This window comes from Zonotrichia leucophrys, chromosome 1 (assembly GCF_028769735.1).
Source record: "Zonotrichia leucophrys gambelii isolate GWCS_2022_RI chromosome 1, RI_Zleu_2.0, whole genome shotgun sequence".
NCBI lineage: Eukaryota > Metazoa > Chordata > Aves > Passeriformes > Passerellidae > Zonotrichia > Zonotrichia leucophrys.
The window spans coordinates 27,540,689-27,562,049 of record NC_088169.1 but is presented as its reverse complement, the minus strand read 5'-3'; the positions used below and the strand labels follow the sequence as shown (position 1 = coordinate 27,562,049).

At 42.9% G+C, this 21,361-nt stretch overlaps 1 protein-coding gene across 6 annotated transcripts in view; it reads left to right on the top strand.

Annotated features, from left to right (window-relative positions):
* SH3RF3 (SH3 domain containing ring finger 3) overlaps positions 1-19,648 on the top strand; it is a 247,489-nt gene extending 227,841 nt beyond the window's left edge. For all 6 annotated transcript variants that reach the window (XM_064709856.1, XM_064709902.1, XM_064709893.1 and 3 more), the window contains 2 exons: positions 6,372-6,709; positions 16,405-19,648. In XM_064709856.1, coding sequence (XP_064565926.1) covers positions 6,372-6,709; positions 16,405-16,573 — 507 coding nt within the window. In that variant the 3' untranslated portion in view covers positions 16,574-19,648. The remainder of the gene's footprint in view (positions 1-6,371; positions 6,710-16,404) is intronic.
* The last annotated feature ends 1,713 nt before the right edge of the window (positions 19,649-21,361 follow it).

Here is a 21,361-nt window from a genome sequence, read left to right as displayed (position 1 = left end):
CTGTACTGTGGGAAAAAATCAATCCGTTTCCCAAGTACCATCTCCACAGGAAGGGGCTTTGTAGGTCAGTATTTCCTGTCAGTTTTCTGCTTTCCAAGAAAGTGTATACTTAATGCCTCTCTGTGTAGGCAGTGTGGTGGGCAGGAGACCCACCACAATTCATACTTTGAGCTGAATTTCCCTTACTTGCTGTAGGATAATTGAAGTCCAGTAGATTGCTGAGCAGAGAAAGAAGCTGAATGTCAAATGCACAAGGATATCAGGCCTACTCCTGATATCCTTGTGCACCCAAGAGGTTGCTCACACTTCAAAGGAAGAGGTGGACTAAAATTAGGACTAAAACACATCCATCTGACCTTAGTTCTAGAGAGAGTGGCTGATTGGAAGTGGAAATGTCACACAGTCTTCTTGAGAGCCATGGTTTCATCACTTCTCTGGTGGTGTTCTTGCGTTTCAGTTTATTGGTGCACAATTTTGGGTTACCTCATCACAGCAGTAGTTTCAACTCCCTGTGCTGTGTTCCAGCTGTTCCCACGACAAAGTAGCACTAAAGCTGCTACAGTATCAGGGGAGCAGGTGATCTCATTCACCCTTAACCCTGTCAGTCTCTTTCACCATCTACCTCTTCTGAATTCAGCAGGAATTCAGCTTCCTCCAGGAAGCTTAACGATAGCTGATACTCTGCTTCCTCTTCAGTTGGTTTTGGGTTTTTTTTTCCTTTGAGCTAGCCTTTAACTTTGCTCCAGTGTTTGAAAGATCTAATATTCCATCTAAATTGAATATTGAAATATATTTTTAGATTCCTTCTTTATCTCTTTTTGTAGTCTCTAGAGCCTTGCATCCACCTCAGTTCAACAGAAGCACATGATGAAGTGCTATGTGCTTTGCTGTATTGGGACCTGAAATCTAATTTCTTATTCTCAGTTTTATTTTAAAACATTTAAAATTCCTAGACAGGCCTAGCAAGACATTTTAATTATTTCCCCCTGTTTTTAATAGTATCTATCTTCAAATTAATAATAAATAAAATATTTTGTGCACATCTGTATGCATGTTACTGTCACTGGAATTTAAAAGCTAAAGATACTATGATCATAAAATCCTTTTTGTTTCTTGGCATGTAACATGTATAGTGAGATTATAATAGACTTGTGGCCAGGAGCAGTTGTCTCCATTAAAAACTAAATCTTTGGCAAGTATTTCCATATAATATATGATACCAGACTAGTCTTTCCCTAAAATCAGAGGAAATTGTATAGTAAGTAATTGCTGTTGTCTTGTTCAGTGCCTCATGAGAAATAGTGGCAAATTGCACATGATAAATACATATCCAAAGATATTTCAGGCCTGAAGCTTCCCTTTGAGATGATATTGGTTTGGGGGTTTTGTCAGGGCTTTTTGAATGATTATCAAAATCCCAAGTCAAATAATTTTACAGATTTAAAAAACCCAGATAGTTTTTCTTCAGAGACATAATCCAAAATATGACCTGCTGTTAAATGCAAGCATCAATCACCAGAAGCCACGTTGGAATCAGAATAAAAATGCACTGTTCTCCAGCCACTAATTTACATTTACTCAAACAGGCACTGACCAAGTTAAACAAGCAATAAAAGTGGTGTTTTGGGGGTACTGACTGATAGATAAGTTCCTGATTTGTGAAGGCTTTTGAGCCCTCATAGGGCTCAGGGCAGCATTTAAGCAGTTTTGTTTCTTTTTTCTTCATTTTAAATGAAACCTCTTCTTCTCCCTCTGGCTGTCGTATCTATTGATGTAACTGGTGTTGCATGAGAAATTACCTCATTTCAGTGACCTGAGACAGCTTTTCTAAAAGCTGCAGTAAGGTTTCCTCATTTGTTTAATGAACCTGGATAGGCAGAAAATTAAGTATCAAGAGCTGCAGAGGAAGAAAACTAAACCAGAATTGGTATTGGGTGGCTTAAAAAAATATATCTGTATTAATATAGCCAGTACTTGTAATTGGTATTTAGATTATGGCATGATTATTGCTTTGCAGACAGGGGACTCTGTTATCACTCAGTCATCAATGAAGTAGCTGCATTCTGTGCTCATCTCATCTCTGAAGCTGAAAGAAGAGCTAGTTATTATCTTCAAGTGAGTTATTAATGAGGGGAAAAATCATCCCCAATTACTGTGAAGCAAAATATTTCAACATTTGCACATCTCAGACTTTAATTTTGATCTAATCCTTTGTGAGTTCTTAAGCTCAGACAGTATTCACTTTCCCAAACATTCTCACACTGGCATATTGAGAGGAACTTACACCTGTCCAGGTGCTGGCTTCCCTAAGGGTATGCTCCAGGGTCACAGAAGTGCTGCCCATCTCCCATCCTTGTGCTGCTAGAGACTGATATCCTCTGAGATTCCTTCATGCTACCCCATAGGAACAGAGCCTCCACTGTCAGCTGTGCCAGAGGAAAAATCCTGAGTTGTCTATACTGTCTGTGTTCCCAGACAGTTTTTGTTTTGTTTTTTTTCTTAACTAGAAACAGCCTGGAATTTATTTGTAAGGGCTAATTTTGTTCTTTTGCTTTCCTTTGAATCCTTTTGAAATTATTGGTTTGTAAGTTTTGACTCTGAATGTCCTAGAATAAAATCTGGGCAACACAAAGGTGATGATTTAAATTCATATAAACATGTGGGCAGTAACCAGGAGAAGGGAGAAGTGCTGTCCGCACTGTGAATCCATCTATCAACACAGATGTGAAGGTCTGACCTTGGCAGATTCAGGGGGTAGGGATGTCAAGCACAGTTTGCAGTCAGTTGGAAATGTAGCTACTAGACAAAGAAAACTCAGTAATTACCCAGCTGTTTCAGTAGATTACAGATTTCCTAGAAAACAATAAAACAACCATCTGTGAATGGAAAAAAAAAGCAAACTATTTTTTTAAATTCAAAAACATTTCTGAAAGTCATCAGATATCTCCCCTGTAAACTTCTTATCTCTATTCAAAAGTGACACAGTCTGTAACCAATTGGTGTAGATTTCTCTACAGCATTTATGCCCATTAATGCTTTATTGATTTACAGTGAAACTGCTGAAGGACTGTCTTGAATAGACATATAAATATTAATTTCTAGTGAAGGATGGCTGCTATTACACTAAATATTAAATGAATTCATAATACTTGGACATTTGCAATAAATCACTGCTGGGACTGCATACTAACATCCCATTCCCTTTTTTTTTTAAATATTAAAGCCATGGAAAAGAGCTGGTTGCTCCCAAAGAAATGTAGAGCTTTGTAACACTAGAATCATGAACAAATTCCCACAGCACAAGGAGGAGTTTCAACTTAGTTCCTTTTTACAGACAGAGAGAGGCATGTCGTGGTTTAGGTTGAACTGCTGATCGCAGAAGATTCAAATCCAATCTCTTTCCCATGGGTGACATCACAGTAAATTATCAGTCCCTGACAGTGCTCCTTTTGCTTGAAATGCTGTGAGCAGCATCAGCAGAGGATGTGGCCATGTGACACCAGAAGGCTGAGAGCCAGACTCAAAGGGAGAAGGAGCTCCCTTCTAATGCTGTCTAATCTCCACACACACAAAGGGGTTGGTATCAGGGCACCTCTGAGTACCTTGCCCAAGGACACTGCTTGAAGGATGGTGCTGCTCAGGTTTTGACTAGGCTTGGCAATTGAATTAAGTCATCTTCTCTCTTCCAAGACCACAGATCTTCGTTTCAAAAGTTCAGTAAAACGCTCAGCGGGGGCTAAAAATCAATTTTTTATTTTTCCTTTTGTTCTACTTTTATTAAAGTAGAACAAAGGATAGATCAGCAAGTTCATTATAGCTTTCTGTTTTCTAAGGGATAGTAGCTTAAGAGTAGAAGTTTTTGCCAGGGCTAACCCTGTGGAGTGGAAGCCATTCTTGAAAACAGAACTGAATGACTGTCAGACTCATCTGCTTTTCAATGTGTAGATGGGTGTGAGTATATGCACCTCCTTCATTCCAAATATTTCTGCTTCTTTTTGCCTTAAATGGTCTAAGTTGCACAAGGTTTTTCTAATGAAATTTTGCCAAGGTATTTAAATTAGAAGCAAAAATGAGAAAAGCTGCTACCACATAGGAATATTAATTGTTTGTTATACAGGGCTTTAATTCACATAGTTACTTTGCATTTGCAAGACTGCCAATTAAAGAGGCTCAGAGTGCTCACTGCTGCACAATAGCCGTTTCTCCAGAGCCCCACAATGCCTATTGTGTTTTGTCACTGACCTTTGGGCACCTTCAAATGCATATTGACACAGGATGCTGGGATCATTAGAGATATTGTTTCAGTGTGCCACAGGGACAGAAGAGTTTTGCAATTTCATGAAGAGCTTTAAAATTTTATATAATGGTGACAGCAACAATATTTCTTAATTAGACAGTGAGAGAAAAACTGGAGCATTTTTCTGGTGTTTCAGGTGAATTCCAGAATGCACTTCCCGTACAGTCCCTTCCCATCAGGAAAAGAAGGTACTTATCAGGGGCATTTGGTCTGCTTTTCTATTGTTTCCAGGGGAATTGATTTAATTTTTTTGACCTGGTGGTGCCATATGGCCAGCCTCCCTTAGGAGGAGAATCCATGGATTCTGCCTGGGTGAACATCTTGACAGGATGGATCCTTTGATCCTGTAAGTGCAAAACACTCTTTTAAAACATGACCAGTGGTATTCAGGAGACCAGGATCCGGATGCACAGATCACCCTAGGACAGCAGTTCAGACTCTGCTCTTCAAAAATCAGTGGACTTTGGCTCTGTGACAACAACTGTCTTCATTTTATGTCTTCTGTGTCTTGGCATCTAAGGTATTTCTGTTTTCTTACCAGTCTATGACTCCAGTTAAGGAGTGCTGACAAGAACTTTGGAAGCAGAAATACCAGACATTCCAAGTACATTTACTGTAGTAAATCCTAGCATATTTTAAAATCTTATATTTAGTTTATTGTAGCCTTTCTATTCTTTAAAGCTGCTTTGAGAAATTACTTCAGCAGTCAGAACATAAAAGAGAATAATTTTAAACCTTGCATGGGACATTTTGTCTACAGAGAATAAATAAATTACTGGCTTGTATTTCCAACAAGTGTTCCTACTTGAATATATAGAGAGAGTTTCTGTTCAATGAGTCTTGCTGTTTCTGGGTTTGATTTTATCTCCTGGGATCCTATTATTGAACAAATTATCAAGTACAGCTAAACTTCACAGCCCTGAGACTCTGAAGATTGTTTGGGTAATGGCTTACACTTCTGACAAAAGAGGAAGAAATCTAATAGACCTTTGCAAAGCTTCTTGTATCATTTTTAAAAAATGGAAAAATTTACTGCACAGCACTGCTGGCTTGCAACTCTAACCTAACATTGTGGAGCATGTGCCAGAGGATGGCCAATTTGTACATATAAACCTCTAGCCAAAAAACTTTCAAGATGAAGGACATAGTGTTTGCTATTTGTGTGTGCTTGAGGTAAATGTGCTGCAGGATTTCTTACACTGTTGTGAAATCAAAAAGGTCAAGGTGTTTCCTGAGGAACGCAGGCTAAACTTTTTTCTTCCCATTAATTGAAAGGGTGCTATTATCATCTTTTCATTTCTCTGTCAGAAACCCTTGTAGAACTTTGAAACCTCCCATGCACTGCCACTGCAATTGCCAATTGTGAATTTTGTGGTCTATCTTCAAACATCAAGGTGATACCTTTACCTTAATACATGAGGGTCAGTGACTCCCTTCTGGGAGGGAGACAGGAATAGTTATTGCTGTGTGATGCAGGATGTGAAGGGTAACATGTTCTGGAAAGAGTTCTTAAACTAGATTGTCATGCCTCCGTTCTTCCTACTGTAAATCTGCATCAGGTAGTAAAAGAGGAAGTAATGATGAATGCTTCTCTTGCACTGGGCTGGGATCTGAAATCTCTCCTCAGCCCATGGTGCTTCCCAGCACAGGTTTTTAGCCATGGGTCCTGATTTCCTACTTGTGGGATGTATCTCTACTGAGGGACAGGATTCTCCTTGAAGAGAGAGGGCAGCACTCTGCTTGCTGTCTTCTCTGCATGGGAAGTTTGTATCTTTGCTGTACTAGTGTAGCTGCACTCTTTGTTTGAAAAGGCACAAGATCACCGCCTGGATAGATTTGGAAATGGGGCTAATCTTTGCAGTATGTTTGGTCTTTACTGAATTAGTTGAAGCCCTTTTCAGTGGGGTGGGATTTTCATAGGATCTTTATTATAGAAAGTTCAAGTTCTACCTGGATCCACCTCTGTGGCAGTTTTGAGAGATTTCCTGCCTTACACATTGAGGTTTTCTAAAATGAAAACAAAGGGATCGGGTATGTTTGCTCACTGCCCATGTTTTGTTTGGTTCCTTTGCAGAAGGAGAAGAAGAGCGGGCTGTTGAAACTTCTAGCAGGAGCATCCACAAAAAAGAAGTCCCGCTCCCCACCATCCGTGTCCCCCACTCACGACCCCCAGACAGCCATTGAAGGAGTTCTGCAAGGGGCAGTGGGGCCTGAGCTCTCCTCCCTCTCCAGTCACGGCAGAGCTGGCTCATGCCCCATCGAGAGTGAGATGCAAGGAGCCATGGGGCTGGAGCCTCTGCACAGGAAAACAGGCTCCTTGGATTTGAATTTTTCCATCCCTTCACCTGCCAGGCCTCCCCTCTCTTCCATGGCAGCTATTCGGCCAGAGCCCAAGCCTTTGCCCCGGGAAAGGTAAGTTGTGTTTCTCCTGAGGTTGCCTGTATCCACAGGGAGCAACTGGAGGAGAGATGAAAGAGTTGTTGCAGTTTTGGTGTTCCATGGATCGACTGTACGTGGCTCAGCTGTCTTTTAGGAAGACAGGGCTTCCATGCTGCCCATTGAAAATCACTTGGTACACCATGCAGGTTTAAAGTGTTGAAGAGCACCTGTTCATGACACTCCACAGCTCTGGTCTAAATGTGGAGGGCAGCAGTGCTTTCTCAGCCCAAGTGGTGTAAATACTGTTGGCAAATGCCACATTTAAAGTGGGATTCCAGTATTTTAACTAAAGGAATAAGTTAAAGGCATTGGCATATTATGTCCCATCTGGACATGTCCTGTTCTGCAATACCAAAGACTGTTTCAAATTCTTCTTGTTTAGAATATATACAGATACAGCTATCTTCAGTGACCTGTTACCAAAAATGTAGCTTGTTTCTAGAGAGGGACGAACCAGTGATTCTGGAGTTCATTTCAGCAGCCTCCTCTCCACCTTGGTATACCTCAGATTAACTGACTTCACAAACCTGAAAAAAGAATAAGAATATCAAAATACAAAAGCTGGTGAAGAGAGAGATAACTGACCAGAAAAGAGCTGGGCGTTGCAGAAAAGAGATAGATTTCCATGTGCAGAGTCACACTGGCTTCAGGTAAATGTTTTCTACAAGACTGCAGCTTGAGGACTGGGAAGTGAATAAATAATACACAGATACAGTGCTGTTGAAATGCTTTCCACTCAGAAGGTGATTGAGAAAAACATACTTTTACAAAAGCATTGAGGAATTTTTAAAAAGCTGTTCAGGGAACACTCTTGAATTGGTATTTAAAACAATTTTGAAATAACATTAAAATCACAGAACTTGGAAAGAAACTAGCTTTGTGTGTATGAAAGAGGCTGAAGGGAATGGATTGGGCAAGGCACCTGACCCTAAATCCAGTTGGGATCATGAAGCAGATGATGTGTAATAAGGAACATTACAGGACTGTCCATATACAGTGTTTTACTCAATGCAGGTTGGAATTCATTTGGGAAGGTGACAGTGACACCATAACACACTTAAACTTTTTTAAGGCATCTGGCTTGTTACCATAAAACCCCTTGATGAGTAAACTGTACACAACCAACCCAGCAGGTACTAAGTGGATTGGAAATTGATTCACTGGCATCAAATCTAACTCTACATAAGAAATCACTAGAAAATGGTTATTAATATATGTAGTGCAGCCCAACAGGAGTGGGGTCCTGAACCTGGACTGTCAATATAAAACCTTTCCTGTTGCAGGATGAGGATTGAAGTGGAACATGTGTAATGGGTAGGGCAGAGCTGTTGGTACAGAGCTAATTCAGTTCCTGGTCAGGAGAAAACAGAGTAACAGTGTATTTCAGAAGAGGCAAATCTGATGCAAAGTGAAGTGGACTCTGAGAAGCATCATAAGAAAAATGGAATATTTAGAGCTATATACTTGCAATGAGGGTCACAGGGAGCTCTGGCACACCTGGTAAGGAGTGTAGGGATGGCATGGTAACAGTCTGTAGGAGACTGTAGTCAGGACAGGCATGGGAATATTTTTACACTAGATTTGGCATTTTTTCTATAAGAGATGCTTTTGTTCAGGTGCAGCTGTTAGACATGAAGCAGAAATAAATACAGGCAAGTCCTTCAGCATTGTAATGAAGGCAGTGAGAACAGACTATCGCAGTAGTCTCTTGCCCTTAAAATCCATGAAAAAGTAATTTAGTAAAAGGAGTGAAAAACCAATCCCTATTTAGGCACACTTAATTTGGTCTACATCAGTTCAGATTAATGCTATAAGAAAAGTTAAATCAATATAAACCAGATTTAGCACCAGTGTAACTGAATCAGTGGGCTGCTGCACCTTTAGTTAAATGTAACCATGAAGAGAAGCTGGGAAGTACAGCCCCTGACATCTCCAGAGATGGATGGTAATGTGCTGCTCTCAAAGCTTTCCTATAGAGAACTCCAGACACATTATGTAATATGCCAGGGCTAGTCCCATACCCTACAAATTTCTCAGTCCACCTCAGGTGGTCCAGGTAGGAAACATTTAACTGATGACCATTTTTAACTGTCAGAATAAAACCAGAGAGACAAAGGTTACCTGGATCCTCTTAGTTGTGCTGGAATCAGGAGCAAATAGATTTAGAGTGCTAAAACAGAGTAAATACTTCCAGCTGCAGTATATGGTGATAAGGAACTTCCTCTCATTTTACGTATTTTGATTCCTGAGTCTTAAATCTGAAAATAAGCTATAATTGAAGTAACCATAATTATACACAGCAGGCAAGATTCTTTAATTGATTTATGAATTAACTTCCATATCATTGGTGTATCTGCATTCCTTAACTGATCATATGGGTTTTTTCATGTCCATAATGGGAAATATTAATTACCTTCATGCACTAGGAAGGATAATGCTTAGTCCTGGAATAATCTGAGCAGATACATTAAACACTTGTCTGCTAGAAATTCATCCCACATCCATCTGTGCTCATTAAATCATCAAATTTCTCAGAAGTACCAAATTATATTTTTTTTTAAACAAATTACGGTTTTCAAACCTCTTGTTCTTTTCACATCTGGCAATGGAGCAACTTGCATTCAACGTCACTCAGCTCCGTATTTTGCTTGTTTGCATTTTGGTGCATTTCATAGGCACAGTAGGAGCAATTCTCTGCAAAAGAAAAGGGAGGAGAGGGAAAAAAAGGTTAGATAAACAGATTCAGATGCTGGAAGAAATTTTAAAAAGCTGCAAAGCATTTCAGTACACTTAGCTGTACTTGGCTTTCTGTCTCCCAACGCCCATCTGCGCACACAGAAACAGAGCACTGAAAGGTTGGAAGAAGTAGCACATTCCTTAATATTTACAGCATTCAAAGAGGGGCTCGTGCAGGCAGCACAGCACCGCTGCTTTTCCTATAGAGGTTGGCTTGCAGCTCCAGCCCTCGCCACATCCAGGTTACCAATCAAACCCAGTGCACTAAGGGGTGCATTAAAGGGCTCTGACTGCCTGCAGCTCACTCACTATTTAAGGGATGAATTGCCTGTTCTGCTGCCTGGCAGTGCAGACCTGTCTGGGAGTTGCAGACAGGTAGACAGAAAGGTGAAGCAAGCGTCACCCTCTTGCAGGTGCTGTTAATGTTTATACTCCTACTCTTTTTTGGTGGTTTGCTTTTTTTTTTTTTTTTTTTTTACATAGAGAGGAAAGCAATTATCTTCTTTTTCTTGATATTCTGAAGCCTGTCTATGGATGACTGGACTGGGAAGGAAATTGGTCCTAGCTCTCCTGTCATTTAGCCTTCATATTTGTCTAGTTTGCTAGGATAGTGAGAGCCCATCTCTGCCTTCTGGGTGTAGTTTCCACTTCCAGTTTATAAAACCACATTCCTTGAGATGCTCTCTGCCATAAAGCATCCAGCAATCCAGGCAGCAGAGCAGAGAAATTTCCCAGGTGGTGTCCTTGTCACTTCATGTGGCAGTGATTGACTGCCAAGTGAACACCCCATCAGGCTGTGTGTGCCCCACACACTCTTTCCCACCTACAGCTCCATCCAATTTCTGCTGGTATGAGAAACAGGACCAGTATAGGGACACAATGATGAAGCAGGCACTGTGCCAGAGCCTTGCCCACATCCCACCACGCTGTTGGCTCACAGGAGGGATGTGCTGTGTGCCTTGCAGCACCAAAACAAAATACTTCCCTTGCCACCCCCTTCAAGAAAATGTGACTGTACATGAAGCAAAACAGGAGAGTTGAGTGTGCATGTGTGTGTGTGTGAGTCATGTTCCCCTCGCTGCCTGGCACTGTTCCCAGAGGCGAACCTGAGTAAAACATGTCACGCGTTGTTGACTCTTTTATAGTAGCTGGCACTAACTCTGCCACGTTACATTGTGATAAAGCAGCTGTGGCCAGACTTATTGTCACGACTGGCATGTCTGCACTGCGTTTCTATGGTTTTCATGCAGTCTTCAACCAAGTTATAACCACAACAGTGCTGCAGAATAACATGGGAGTAGTAAGTTTAACCTTTAAAATAGATCCTTCCTTGTTTCCATGTATCTTTCTACAAATCACTGCCACATTAGAAATTGAGCTCCCAATTCAAGGAAGCATTCAAGCATGTGCTTAACGCCCATTGACTTCAATTTTGCTGTGCTCATATGTCTTCTTTGCCAAAAAGGAAAGCAAAAGAAGAGTTCTTTTCATTCCTGGAAAGTGATACTGGAGAAATGACCCAAGGAGTAATTTCTGACTGAACAGTGACATGTATTCACATGGTTAAGTTCTCTGAGTAGGGATAACTGCCTTAGGACTGGAAACTAACCATCAACCATCTCAGAAATTGAATCCTAAGATATTTCCAGCAGAAAGGTAAAAGACCCAACTGAGATTTGTTCTTCTAAGGGTACTGATTCAGTCACCATACTATGGAGAAGCAGATTTTGTCTTGTAGTGTGCAGAGTTGCCTTGCAGGTCCCTTCAATTTGCCAGTGAAAGGATGAAAAAACAGAGCTCCACTGGTAGACAAGAGCAATGGTTAACTGAGCTAGATGGTCCACTGACACTGATTATCCATTGCCTCCACATTAGGGATGTGTATCCCTAATGCATAAGAGACCTGGACTGGACTCATGAAACCTGTTCTTAGTGCATGATACTTTGAGAAACAGGAACTTGTATTAAGCATCAAAATTCAAGCACTCTAGATGGGATCAGGTTGGAGGTTAGCCCTGCAGACCTAATTTGCCTCATTGCACATTTTCCTAAGTTGCTCTAGTTCCATCAGTGTCCCGGATACACATATTTACTCAGTGAGTATTTTGGGGGTTTTTAGAGTGTCCATGGCTGAGTTCAGCTATTAATTACTGATCAGTTCTGATCAATACTGTTCAGTGCCTGCCTGCACAGTGACAGAGGGCCTGTGTGAGTCATTGAGAGCAGACAGGACTCCCACGCAGGCAGTGTGCATGAGATGAGTCTCTGTGGAAAGTGTGGCACGAGGCTTTGCAGCTGAAGGAGTCAGAGAAGCCACTTTCCCCACATCTGCACTACTCAGTGCATTTCAGCATGGTCACTTGCTAATGATATTCCAACCTCTGCAAAAGGTGGAGTGCCTCCCATATCAGAGCCTTGACTCACATCCAGAGCAGCGTCTTGTGCACTAAATGAAGCATCCTATGGGGAAAATAGTATGCAATCATATAATGAAAGATTATATTGCAAGACAGCAGAAGTAAAGTCATGAACAATTTTATTTGCCTTTTTCTCCATCTCAGATGCATGGGTGTGAAACACTTGTGTTCTTGTAAGGTTGTAGATTTCTTTTATGTATCTACACACGATATTTTTAATCATTTTGCTTCTTTAAAAGAAACAAAACCAGAACTTCCATCAGGTGACATCTGTTTGAGGTTAGGAGTCTTATTTGCACCTTCCAGATTTCAGTAGGAGTAGCAAAGGGAGGACTGGGTGGGAGAGGTGTTTCTTTTGGCTGTGAAAAGAAGTGCTATGAAGACAGGGGACAGGGGGATTGCAAGGTCTTTGCCAACAGCAGAGGATGGACCTATTCCCAGCTCAGTGAGATAATTGCTGCCAGGGCCCATCCCACCCCCAGCCCCAGTGCCAGCCTCTACTGATGCAGTCTGCTTCTTGGGATGCCATGTCCCTGCCCAGGCTCCCTCCCACCAAGGCTTTTTGCTCTCCCAGACTCAGCTCAGCAGAGCTTCTCCCCTCAGCAGCCATACCCATACCTTCTGTCAGGGCTTCCAGTTTTCATCACAGTCACGTTTCTTCCTCTGCTCCCGGTTTTTCTGCCATCAGCCTCCCTCTTCCTCCACCTTGTCCCTTACTTTGCCCCACTCTCCAGCTCCCTGGGGTTTCCCTGCCCAGGAAAAACCCATCCCCTGTCCTTGCTGATACTACTTGAAGCTTCTCTTGTATTATCTCTTGTGCACCAAGAATCCTTCCTAGGCCACTGCCCATCCTGGACAGGAGCCTCCAGGGATGAAGTGCCCAATCCAAGGATGCCCCAGCAGCCACCAGTGGGGATGTCCAATATCAAGTCTGTCCCCTGAGAGAAAAATACAAGAGGGGCCCCGTACTAAGAAAGAAAGAGAAATACAACCTTTGAGGTCCCACAGAGTTAGCACCGCTTGGAGCATAAATCAGCAGAGATTTTACTTTCAGTGTTCATACAAGCCTAAACATGTGCCATTTTGGGGTGGTTTGAATGTTTTTGAACCTGGCTGTGAGTGGATGATTTTCTGAAGGAACACCATCCCTGACAGACCAGTGGAACCATGGGACAGGTCTTTGCTCCCAAATACAGGACCTGAGAGCAGTTTGTGGAGGGTCCTGCTGGTGCTGTATAACTCCTCATGTTATTCTTGGAAATGATGAGGCCATTGGGCTGTATGTTGGACCCTCAGCCTGATACAGCCAACTGCTGCTGAGAATTTGGGCCAAAATGATTAACATTTGACAGAATTTTAACTATATAAGAACGATTTACACCATTTACAACAGAAAACATTTTTCATGTTGGTCAGAGGTGGTTGCCACAATTGTCATCATAGTTGTTGCTCAGCTAATTGGCATTTTTGAAAGTTGGTAATTTAGAGGTAGAATGTGACACAGACAAAATTAAGACTGAGATCCATCTAAAATGCCAAGCAACAGTTTGGTATAGGAAAACCTACAATTTTGTAGCATCTTCTCGAAAAGGGGACAAAAGGGGAAATTAAAAGTGGAGATATAAATAGAAGTATCCCGGACTGCCTTTTTGGGAATGAGGGAGGATGTCTGGGAGAGGAGACCTTTCCTGCCAAAAAAATGCGGCTCATAGCTGTCCTTGGGATTCCGTTCCAGAGGATAAGCGAGGCTGAGGTGCCACCTGGAGGTGTGGAGGGGCGGCACAGCTCCCCGTGCCAGCGCAGCGCCGCCAGGGATGCTGCCCTGCAGCCCCGCCGGGCTGCCTCTGCCAGGCTCCGCTTCAAACCTCTCCAGAAAAGGCATCGCTTCTTTTTCCATCTCTCTCTTATCTGATTGCAAGGTCTTTCACAGCTAGTGTTTTGTTATTCTATCAAAAACCTCTTTGGTACTATCTTGTGAGGTACTGTAGTTAATTAAATTTAAGCCATAGCATTTAGGGTTTCCTGAATGGGGGAAAGTGCCTCATTTTGTAATGCAGTGACTGCGATTTATTCTCTAAATTGCTAAAATGCTGTGTAGAACCCCTTTTATGTCAGTGGGTGCATTCCTGTTGAGTGTGGTCACCTGCTTCCTCATGTGAACCATTTAGGGACTAGCAGCTCATCACTCTGAGGACATAGTTTTGCTTGAAAAGGATTTCTCTGTGCTTTTGGTATAACATGAGGTGCTGGCACTCCCAGCTGGGTCTTCAGCATGACCCTGCCCAAGACACCAGCTTTTTCTGAGTTTCTGCTTCCTGACTTGCCAGAACTGTCTGTGAGTATCTCCACAGGACTCAACTAACGCTGAAGTCCAACCTTTTTTATTTCTCAAGGCCTCTTGAGTTCCTGATGCAGAGCTCCGAAATGTGTGATTGTGCGTAAGAGTAGTGAGATCTGAAACTTGGCATCATCTTAGCTGAAATTGTTCCACTCTGATAATTTAATTAATCAACACTGCAGCAGAGTGTTTGAAATAATGTGTGCATTCATTTGCATAATGAGTGTAATTGGCAAAGCTTCATATTATAAGTGTAGCAGTTCCACAGATGATAGCTTGATAGACCACTTTCCTGCACGCGTTTCAACCCCTGTTATTTGCTTTTCCACAGAGGAAGGAAGTGACAACTAGATTTATTAACCAAGGTACAGAGAGGATCAGCAAATTTTTGATGGCACTTGAACACAAATGTTTTCCACGACTGTGTTGCTGTCAAGATAAAAAGGCCATAGTCAGTTATTAGAACAGAACCCCTGCTCCAAATGGAGTTTAATGCTTTTCCAAGTAATGGGTTGTTTGGTTGTGGAGATGTCCAGACATAGAGTCAAAGCTGATATTTCCAGTGTCATGCCAAAGTGGAGTGCCTAGTTTCAGAGCTGAAGTCACTAGGCACCTGAGCTAAATCTGCTAAGAAAATGGGTGACTGCCACTGGAGAGCCCCTTGCTTTAGTACTGTCCCTGTGGGGACGGCCTCGATGGTCCACAGCCTCCAGGGCATGTTAAAGTTCCCAGGGACAGGATATTGTCTTAAATAAGTACTCACCTTGTTACAAACAGGCATTGGCGGCCAGGCAGCAGTTGTGAATATATTAATTCTCAGGATATGGACTTTAGGTAATAATCAATTGGCGACTTTTAACTATCTTACTATATTCATTACTTTGCAATTAGCAAGACAGTTATTGACTGTTAACCAAATGCCAGATAACTGCAGAAGTGCTGAAGGAAAAAAAACAACTATGCAGTAGAAATATATTCCCTGCTCTGCACACAAGTGCATTGATATAAAGTGGCCCAGTCTGTGCTCTCAGAAGGATGCCTGCTGATAAGCTCTGAGTGCAGAATAGCTATATCAGGCTCAGACACATCATTACTTCATTGAAATGAAGTGACACTTGACAACTAAGTTCCCAGAGAGCCCTGGGAATGGTTCAGGACTGGGGCTCCCCGTTGGTTTGGAGAGTGCTTTGAAAGTCACTTGATACCTCTCCATCTTAGCTTCCCTTCCAGGTTTGAGGGACTCCAAGTGCATTCTCAAGACACATTATAAGAAGAAAAATGTGAACTGCTTTAGCTAACATCTGCTGGTGTCACATGCAGTGGGAGCATTGCAAACCCCATTTTTCATCATCAGGGGAGAAGGGAAGAGAGTGTATCACATATCTGGACTTCTGTAAGGTCTTTGAGATGGTCCCTCATATGTCTCTTTAAATTGGAGAAGGATGGATTTCATGGGTAGACTATTAGGTGGATCAGGAATTGGTTAGACAGCCACATCCAGAGGGTAGTGATTAGTGACTCAATGTTCTAGTGGACATTGGTGACGAGTGGTGTCCCTCAGGGGTCCACACTGGAACCAGTGCTGCTCAATATCTTCATCAATAACATAGATGGTGGGATTGAGGGCACCTCAGGAGGCTTGCAGATTACACCAGACTGATTTATGCAGTTGACACATGGGCTCTGAGCAACCTGCTTGAGTTGAAAATGTCCCTGCCTCTGGCAGAGGGGTTGAAGTAGATGACCTTTAAAGTCCCTTCCAGCCCAAACTGTTCTATCATTCTGTGATGCTAGGATTTTTGGAGGGAGCAAATGCAGAGCTGAATAAGACATGTTACAGTGGAGATGCAGCACTAGGATAAAGCAGCCAAGTCCTGGCACAGGCTCAGCACACAGCTGGGAGCAGAGATACCATGAGTGGTCCATCCATTTGACACACATTTCTGCTTTCATGGGATGGCTCCAGAGTCATCCTGGTCGACTGTCCAGCAAAGCTGGCCAGAAATTTACATCTTATTCAGTTTTAGTGGAAAATATAGTAGCTGCATTGCATACAACTAGTGTGCGAAAATGTAACTTACTGATATTTCCTGAAGTCTTTTTCCCAAGATCTCTGGTACTGGTGCCCAGCTGCTCCCATCAATTAACCAGGTGTTTGCATGTTTTTCTCTCCGAAGGTACCGCGTTGTGGTCCCGTACCCGCCGCAGAGCGAGGCGGAGATCGAACTGAAGGAAGGTGACATTGTGTTTGTGCACAAGAAGCGGGAGGACGGCTGGTACAAAGGGACCTTGCAGAGGAACGGCAGGACGGGCCTCTTCCCCGGGAGCTTTGTCGAGAGCTTCTGAGGACAAACCACCGCTCTCTCAACTGAGGAGCTTTCAGGGGAAACTGCATAGCACAAGAAGAGACAGCAAAGAGAAACTGGACTGATAACCACTGCCATTTTTATTTCCAAAGACTTCCCCCAGGCCCTTCAGTCTGCAGCTCTGGAGACACAGTGTCCCGCTGTGCTCCCGAGACCATGTGCGGTGCATACAGTGGTATGTTGAAGTAGTGCCTTCCACCTGGAATCACAGACTGAAAGGACGCCCATCTGGACTGTAGTAACCTAAACTCTGGCTGTTAACCTTTTGTGTAAATTATAGAGAAGATATCTTTAAAAAAAATTAAGAGGAAAGCTGTTATATTGCTGTAACTTATTTGTCAGAGCTGCAGTGTTCTTATTACTGGCCTATGCAAGATGGATCTGAGAGTTCAAGGAGGTGTGCTAGGAAGCTCTTAAACTGGGATTTTGTTTTTACCAAGGGAAGAAGAGGGGAGGGTGGAGAAAACCCCAGCTAAAGATCAGTGCATCATTGTGCAAGTAAGAATGAGGAGTCGAAAATGTTAATGTCATGCTTTCTATATACCTCAAAGATATGCTGCGCAGGTTTGTTGGTGTGTGTCGGCGTTCAGATTGCCACACCACCCCGTGTCCTGGCACTGCTGCCAGGGAGGTCCTGGAGGAAGCACGGCTCCACCATTAAACTGTGGTTATTTGAGCAGAATCCCTTTTGCCTGTCTTCTGCCCGTATTATATGCAGCATGGATTTTTGTCCTCGGTATCACTTTCCATTGCTTTTTTGTACGACGTACCTTTTTACTGTAAGAATTGCTCTACTTTATATATATTCCTACTAGATCAGACATTTCCCCTTTTTCATACATCTGGTGCTATTTTTTTTAATTGTTAAAGATTTGGTTAAACAGAGAGGCTGCAACAAGATTTGCATTCAACATATGAAATTAGAATCGTACCTGAAGATTGAGATCAGACTGCTTGTTCTTGCATCATAGAGGAAAAGAGAAAAAGCTGCATGGTCACCGATAAATACACCTGGGGGGCTGCCTGTGGAACACACACATGCTCGCTCTCTCCTACATATTTAGAGTGGCTGAAGACCCATGCTGAAGCACAGCGTTCTGTCTGGAGAGCGATAATGACTCCAGAATTGGAAGTAATTCCCAGAGGAGTCATTTTAATTGACTTTTTCGTGGCAATAAGAAGAACACTGCAGGTTCTAGCACACGCAGGGACCGTGGAGTTTTCCTCTGTCGTTGCATGACGGAGACAAGAGCTGGTCTGCAACAGCAGTCATTAGTGTTATGGAAATGTGATTTCTTACTGTAGAAATGTACAGTTCTGGAGACTGTTGGATTTCTTAATGTCGTCAAGCTACAATACAAACTGTATCAGGCAATATAAGCTTCCATCTACCAGGGACTTAAAGGTGCAATAAATGTGAGTTTAGCCAGTAATTTGTATGAAAAAGAATGAGAAAAAAAATCATAATGCAATTGTTGAGAGTATTTAAAAAGACATCGGTTCTTGAGGAGTGAATCGTGTTGAAAGGCCTTTCATAGCTGTATCCATGCCTTGCCTCTGACAGCAGCTGGCTGTTTGCCAAAGCCCACGTGTGGTGGGTGTTTAGAAGTGTGTCAGAGGCACTGTAACCTGGAGATGATCTTATTAAAACAAAGAGGCCTGGTGGGTGAACATCATCACTGCATTACCAGTATTTCATGTGCGAAGGTGTAAGTTTTGTTTTCATTCAAGCCGTGTGTACTAGTACATATCAAAACCCATGTAAGTGAGCATTCATGTTTAAGTTCAGCTCTGTGACTTTGTTCTCTGTAAAATAAGTTCTTCTTGCTGTCACATGTTAACAAACCAATTCCAGAAACACAGTTCATGGCCAAGTATAGCACCTTCAAACCAGGAGGCATCACTTTCAGGGTGTTTCTTTTTATACTTGATGTTGCCGCATTTGTTGATATTCCAGATTGTAATGAGTCAGTCACTAAAAATTTAGTTACTGTTAAGAGGAAATTGCCTTTTTATAACCAATAAGAGACTGAAGAAATGTCTTCTGGAAAGACTTGTTCGAGATTAGAGCCATATCTGTTCCACTTATTTGGTCCAGGTCAGAACTGGTGTCACTGCACCTCAAACAGTAAACTGCACAGTTAGGCAGTCAGCAATGCCAAAATGTGTTATTGATTCCAATGAAAATTCTGGGTTAGATCTGTCAGAGATGAGATTTTTTTCTGACAACTTAGAGTGGTTAAAACACTCTTGAAATTCTGTTCCATGGTGTATTTACTACAGTCAGAAAAACAAAACAGGATGACAACTTGCATGCTGCCTATTCTGTTTAGCCAGATCTAAAATGATTCCAGATTTCTACCGTTTTATGCTTAACTCTAAGAGGACAAAAGTTGGAGTGTGAGAGGATCAAGGAAAACACGCAGATCATTAAATCATTAAATCAGTGCTTTAAAATACATTTTGCAAGAAGGATGATGATTTTTTGAATGGTCGACAACCCTTCCAGTCATATTTTTTTTCTAGGAAAAATATGGGGGGAAGGGGGAGGAGGTGTTCTATTTTGATAGCAGCTGTTTCTGGCCCCTCTTTATTGCTTATCACAGTTTGGGTTACTGAGTAATCTTCTTGGACAAATCACTTCCATGCCAGGAGCACAAGTATTAAGGTGAACTTAATACAGCCCAGTGATACAAAAACATGACCCAGTGCCATTCAGAAAGTCCTGGACTGAGAGAGGTTTGACTCATACTGTGGTCTAGTTTTTACCTGTCGTGCCAGGAAAAGAGGGAGGAGAGGGCATCTCCATCTCCTGCAACAGGGCAGGGAAAAGATTCCTTCTGGTGGCCTCAGTTTGTAAAATGCCAGGTTTGTTCTTCTAGAAATGGGTTCAAGTAATTGAACAGTTCCTTTGAACTTTGCACAGCTCAGAAAATGTTTTTGTTATACATGAATGTTAACGTGGTTTAGGAAATGTTGGCAGATATGAGTACAAATGAACTACAATGACTGTGTTTCTGATTCTTTAAATAAAATAAGTATTAAGGCAATTTGACTGAGGTTTCTCTCTCTATTGACAGCAAGGTGAGCAAGCAGTGTAACTGGCTCAGAGGTTTGCAAAGAAAATAGGGAAGACTGGTCTGCAAACCCTGTAGTAATTCCCACATAAATAAAAACCTGTTAGGGGTAAGAAATGCCTGAACAGGAATGGTTCTTCTTTTAACACAACAGGGGTTTCTTTAAAATCTTGAGAAGTTAACAACGTACCTGTGGAGAAGAGGTGTGTAGGTCCAGAGAAAGAGAGTGGGTACAGGCCAGGAAGAGGCAGCAAGGTGGCAAGGGTAAGGCTGTGGCAGAGAGGATAGGAGGGGATGTGGAAGCAGAAAACTGGCAAGGAAAAGAGCAGCCTCTAACAGTGTTAATGGGTTTCAGGGGCACCTGGTGGCTTGAGCAGGTTTGTAGGCAGAGGAAAACCCCTTTCCTCATGCCCTGGTAGGCTTGGCATGGTGTTAGCAGGGTCCATGTGTCCTCTAGGGAGTGTCCAGCCAAGGAACTGCAAGAGAGCGAAGGAGCAGGTTGCACCCTGGGCAACTGAATGCCCCCTGACTCAGGTGAGAGGGGTGAGGCCTGAGATTGCCATTCAGCAGCACAGTGCAGAACATCTGAAGGGAGAACATGAGTCAGTAAGTGGGTCTGGATGTGTTTGCCTTGATTTGGCTGACAGACACCACTGGAAGAGTCACCCACACACAGGTGGTGATTCTTTGCAGTTAGGGAGCACATAGGGCAGGGATGAGTGAGGCACAGCTAACTCACCAGGTCATCTGCATGGGAGGTGACACGAGTCTCTTTTTGCCCCAGCTGGATCCTGAGTCAAAATTCTGAAATGTGGGAACCACTCAAATTTAAATGTGGGCAGGCAGCACTTCTCCCTGTGCTAAGCCTTGCTGGCTGGCTGACAGGCAGCATGGTGCAAAACGCTGCACAGAGGAGCCTGCCAGCTACTTCTGAGCTGGTCTGGCGTGCCAGCCCCCTCCACACTCTGCCAGTCCTGTTCCTCTGGCATCTCTCTGTGCCCTGCTGCCAGCACATACCACGCACCTCACACAGCCGTCCTACTGCGTGTCACCCTGTGCTTCTGCTCCAGTGCCTGATAGAAATTTAGGCCATGTTTTGAAAGAAAAATAATCATTGTAAAATTGTTACACGGTTTGACTGTTTCTAAATGCTCGTGGAGAGCAGAACCACCTGGACAACATCTGCAGGGCTTTCCTGCAGCCAAAAGCTCTTCCTGACATCAGCAGCTCCTTATACATGGTGAACCTGGCAGCTACATGGCTCGCTTAGTTGGTGCCAAACCAAATAAATGAGCTGTACTGGAAGAAAAGCCAAGAGGTGCTGCAGTCTGGAGAAGGCCCTGTCCTCGCGCCCCAGCCTTTCATGTAGCAAAAATAACTTTCCAAGTGGTCACAGATGTATTTTCAATCACTGGGGCATGGGCGTCTGTCCTCCCTTCAGAAAACCACGTGATTTTTCTCAGCCACCAAGCAGCACCACCTGCCCCATGGTGCCACAAAGGGGCCACAAGCCAGAACATCAAAGAGCTTGTACCAAGGTGGTCCCCTTGCAGCCTGTGCCTGACAGCCTGTGTGAGTACAGTACATCTCCACTGCAGGTGAGCCCACCTCTACTTGGGTCTCTGCTTCCTATGGAGACCCCTGCAGCCTCAGGGAAAGACAGCCAGCATCCTGCTGACTTGGCCAGGGAG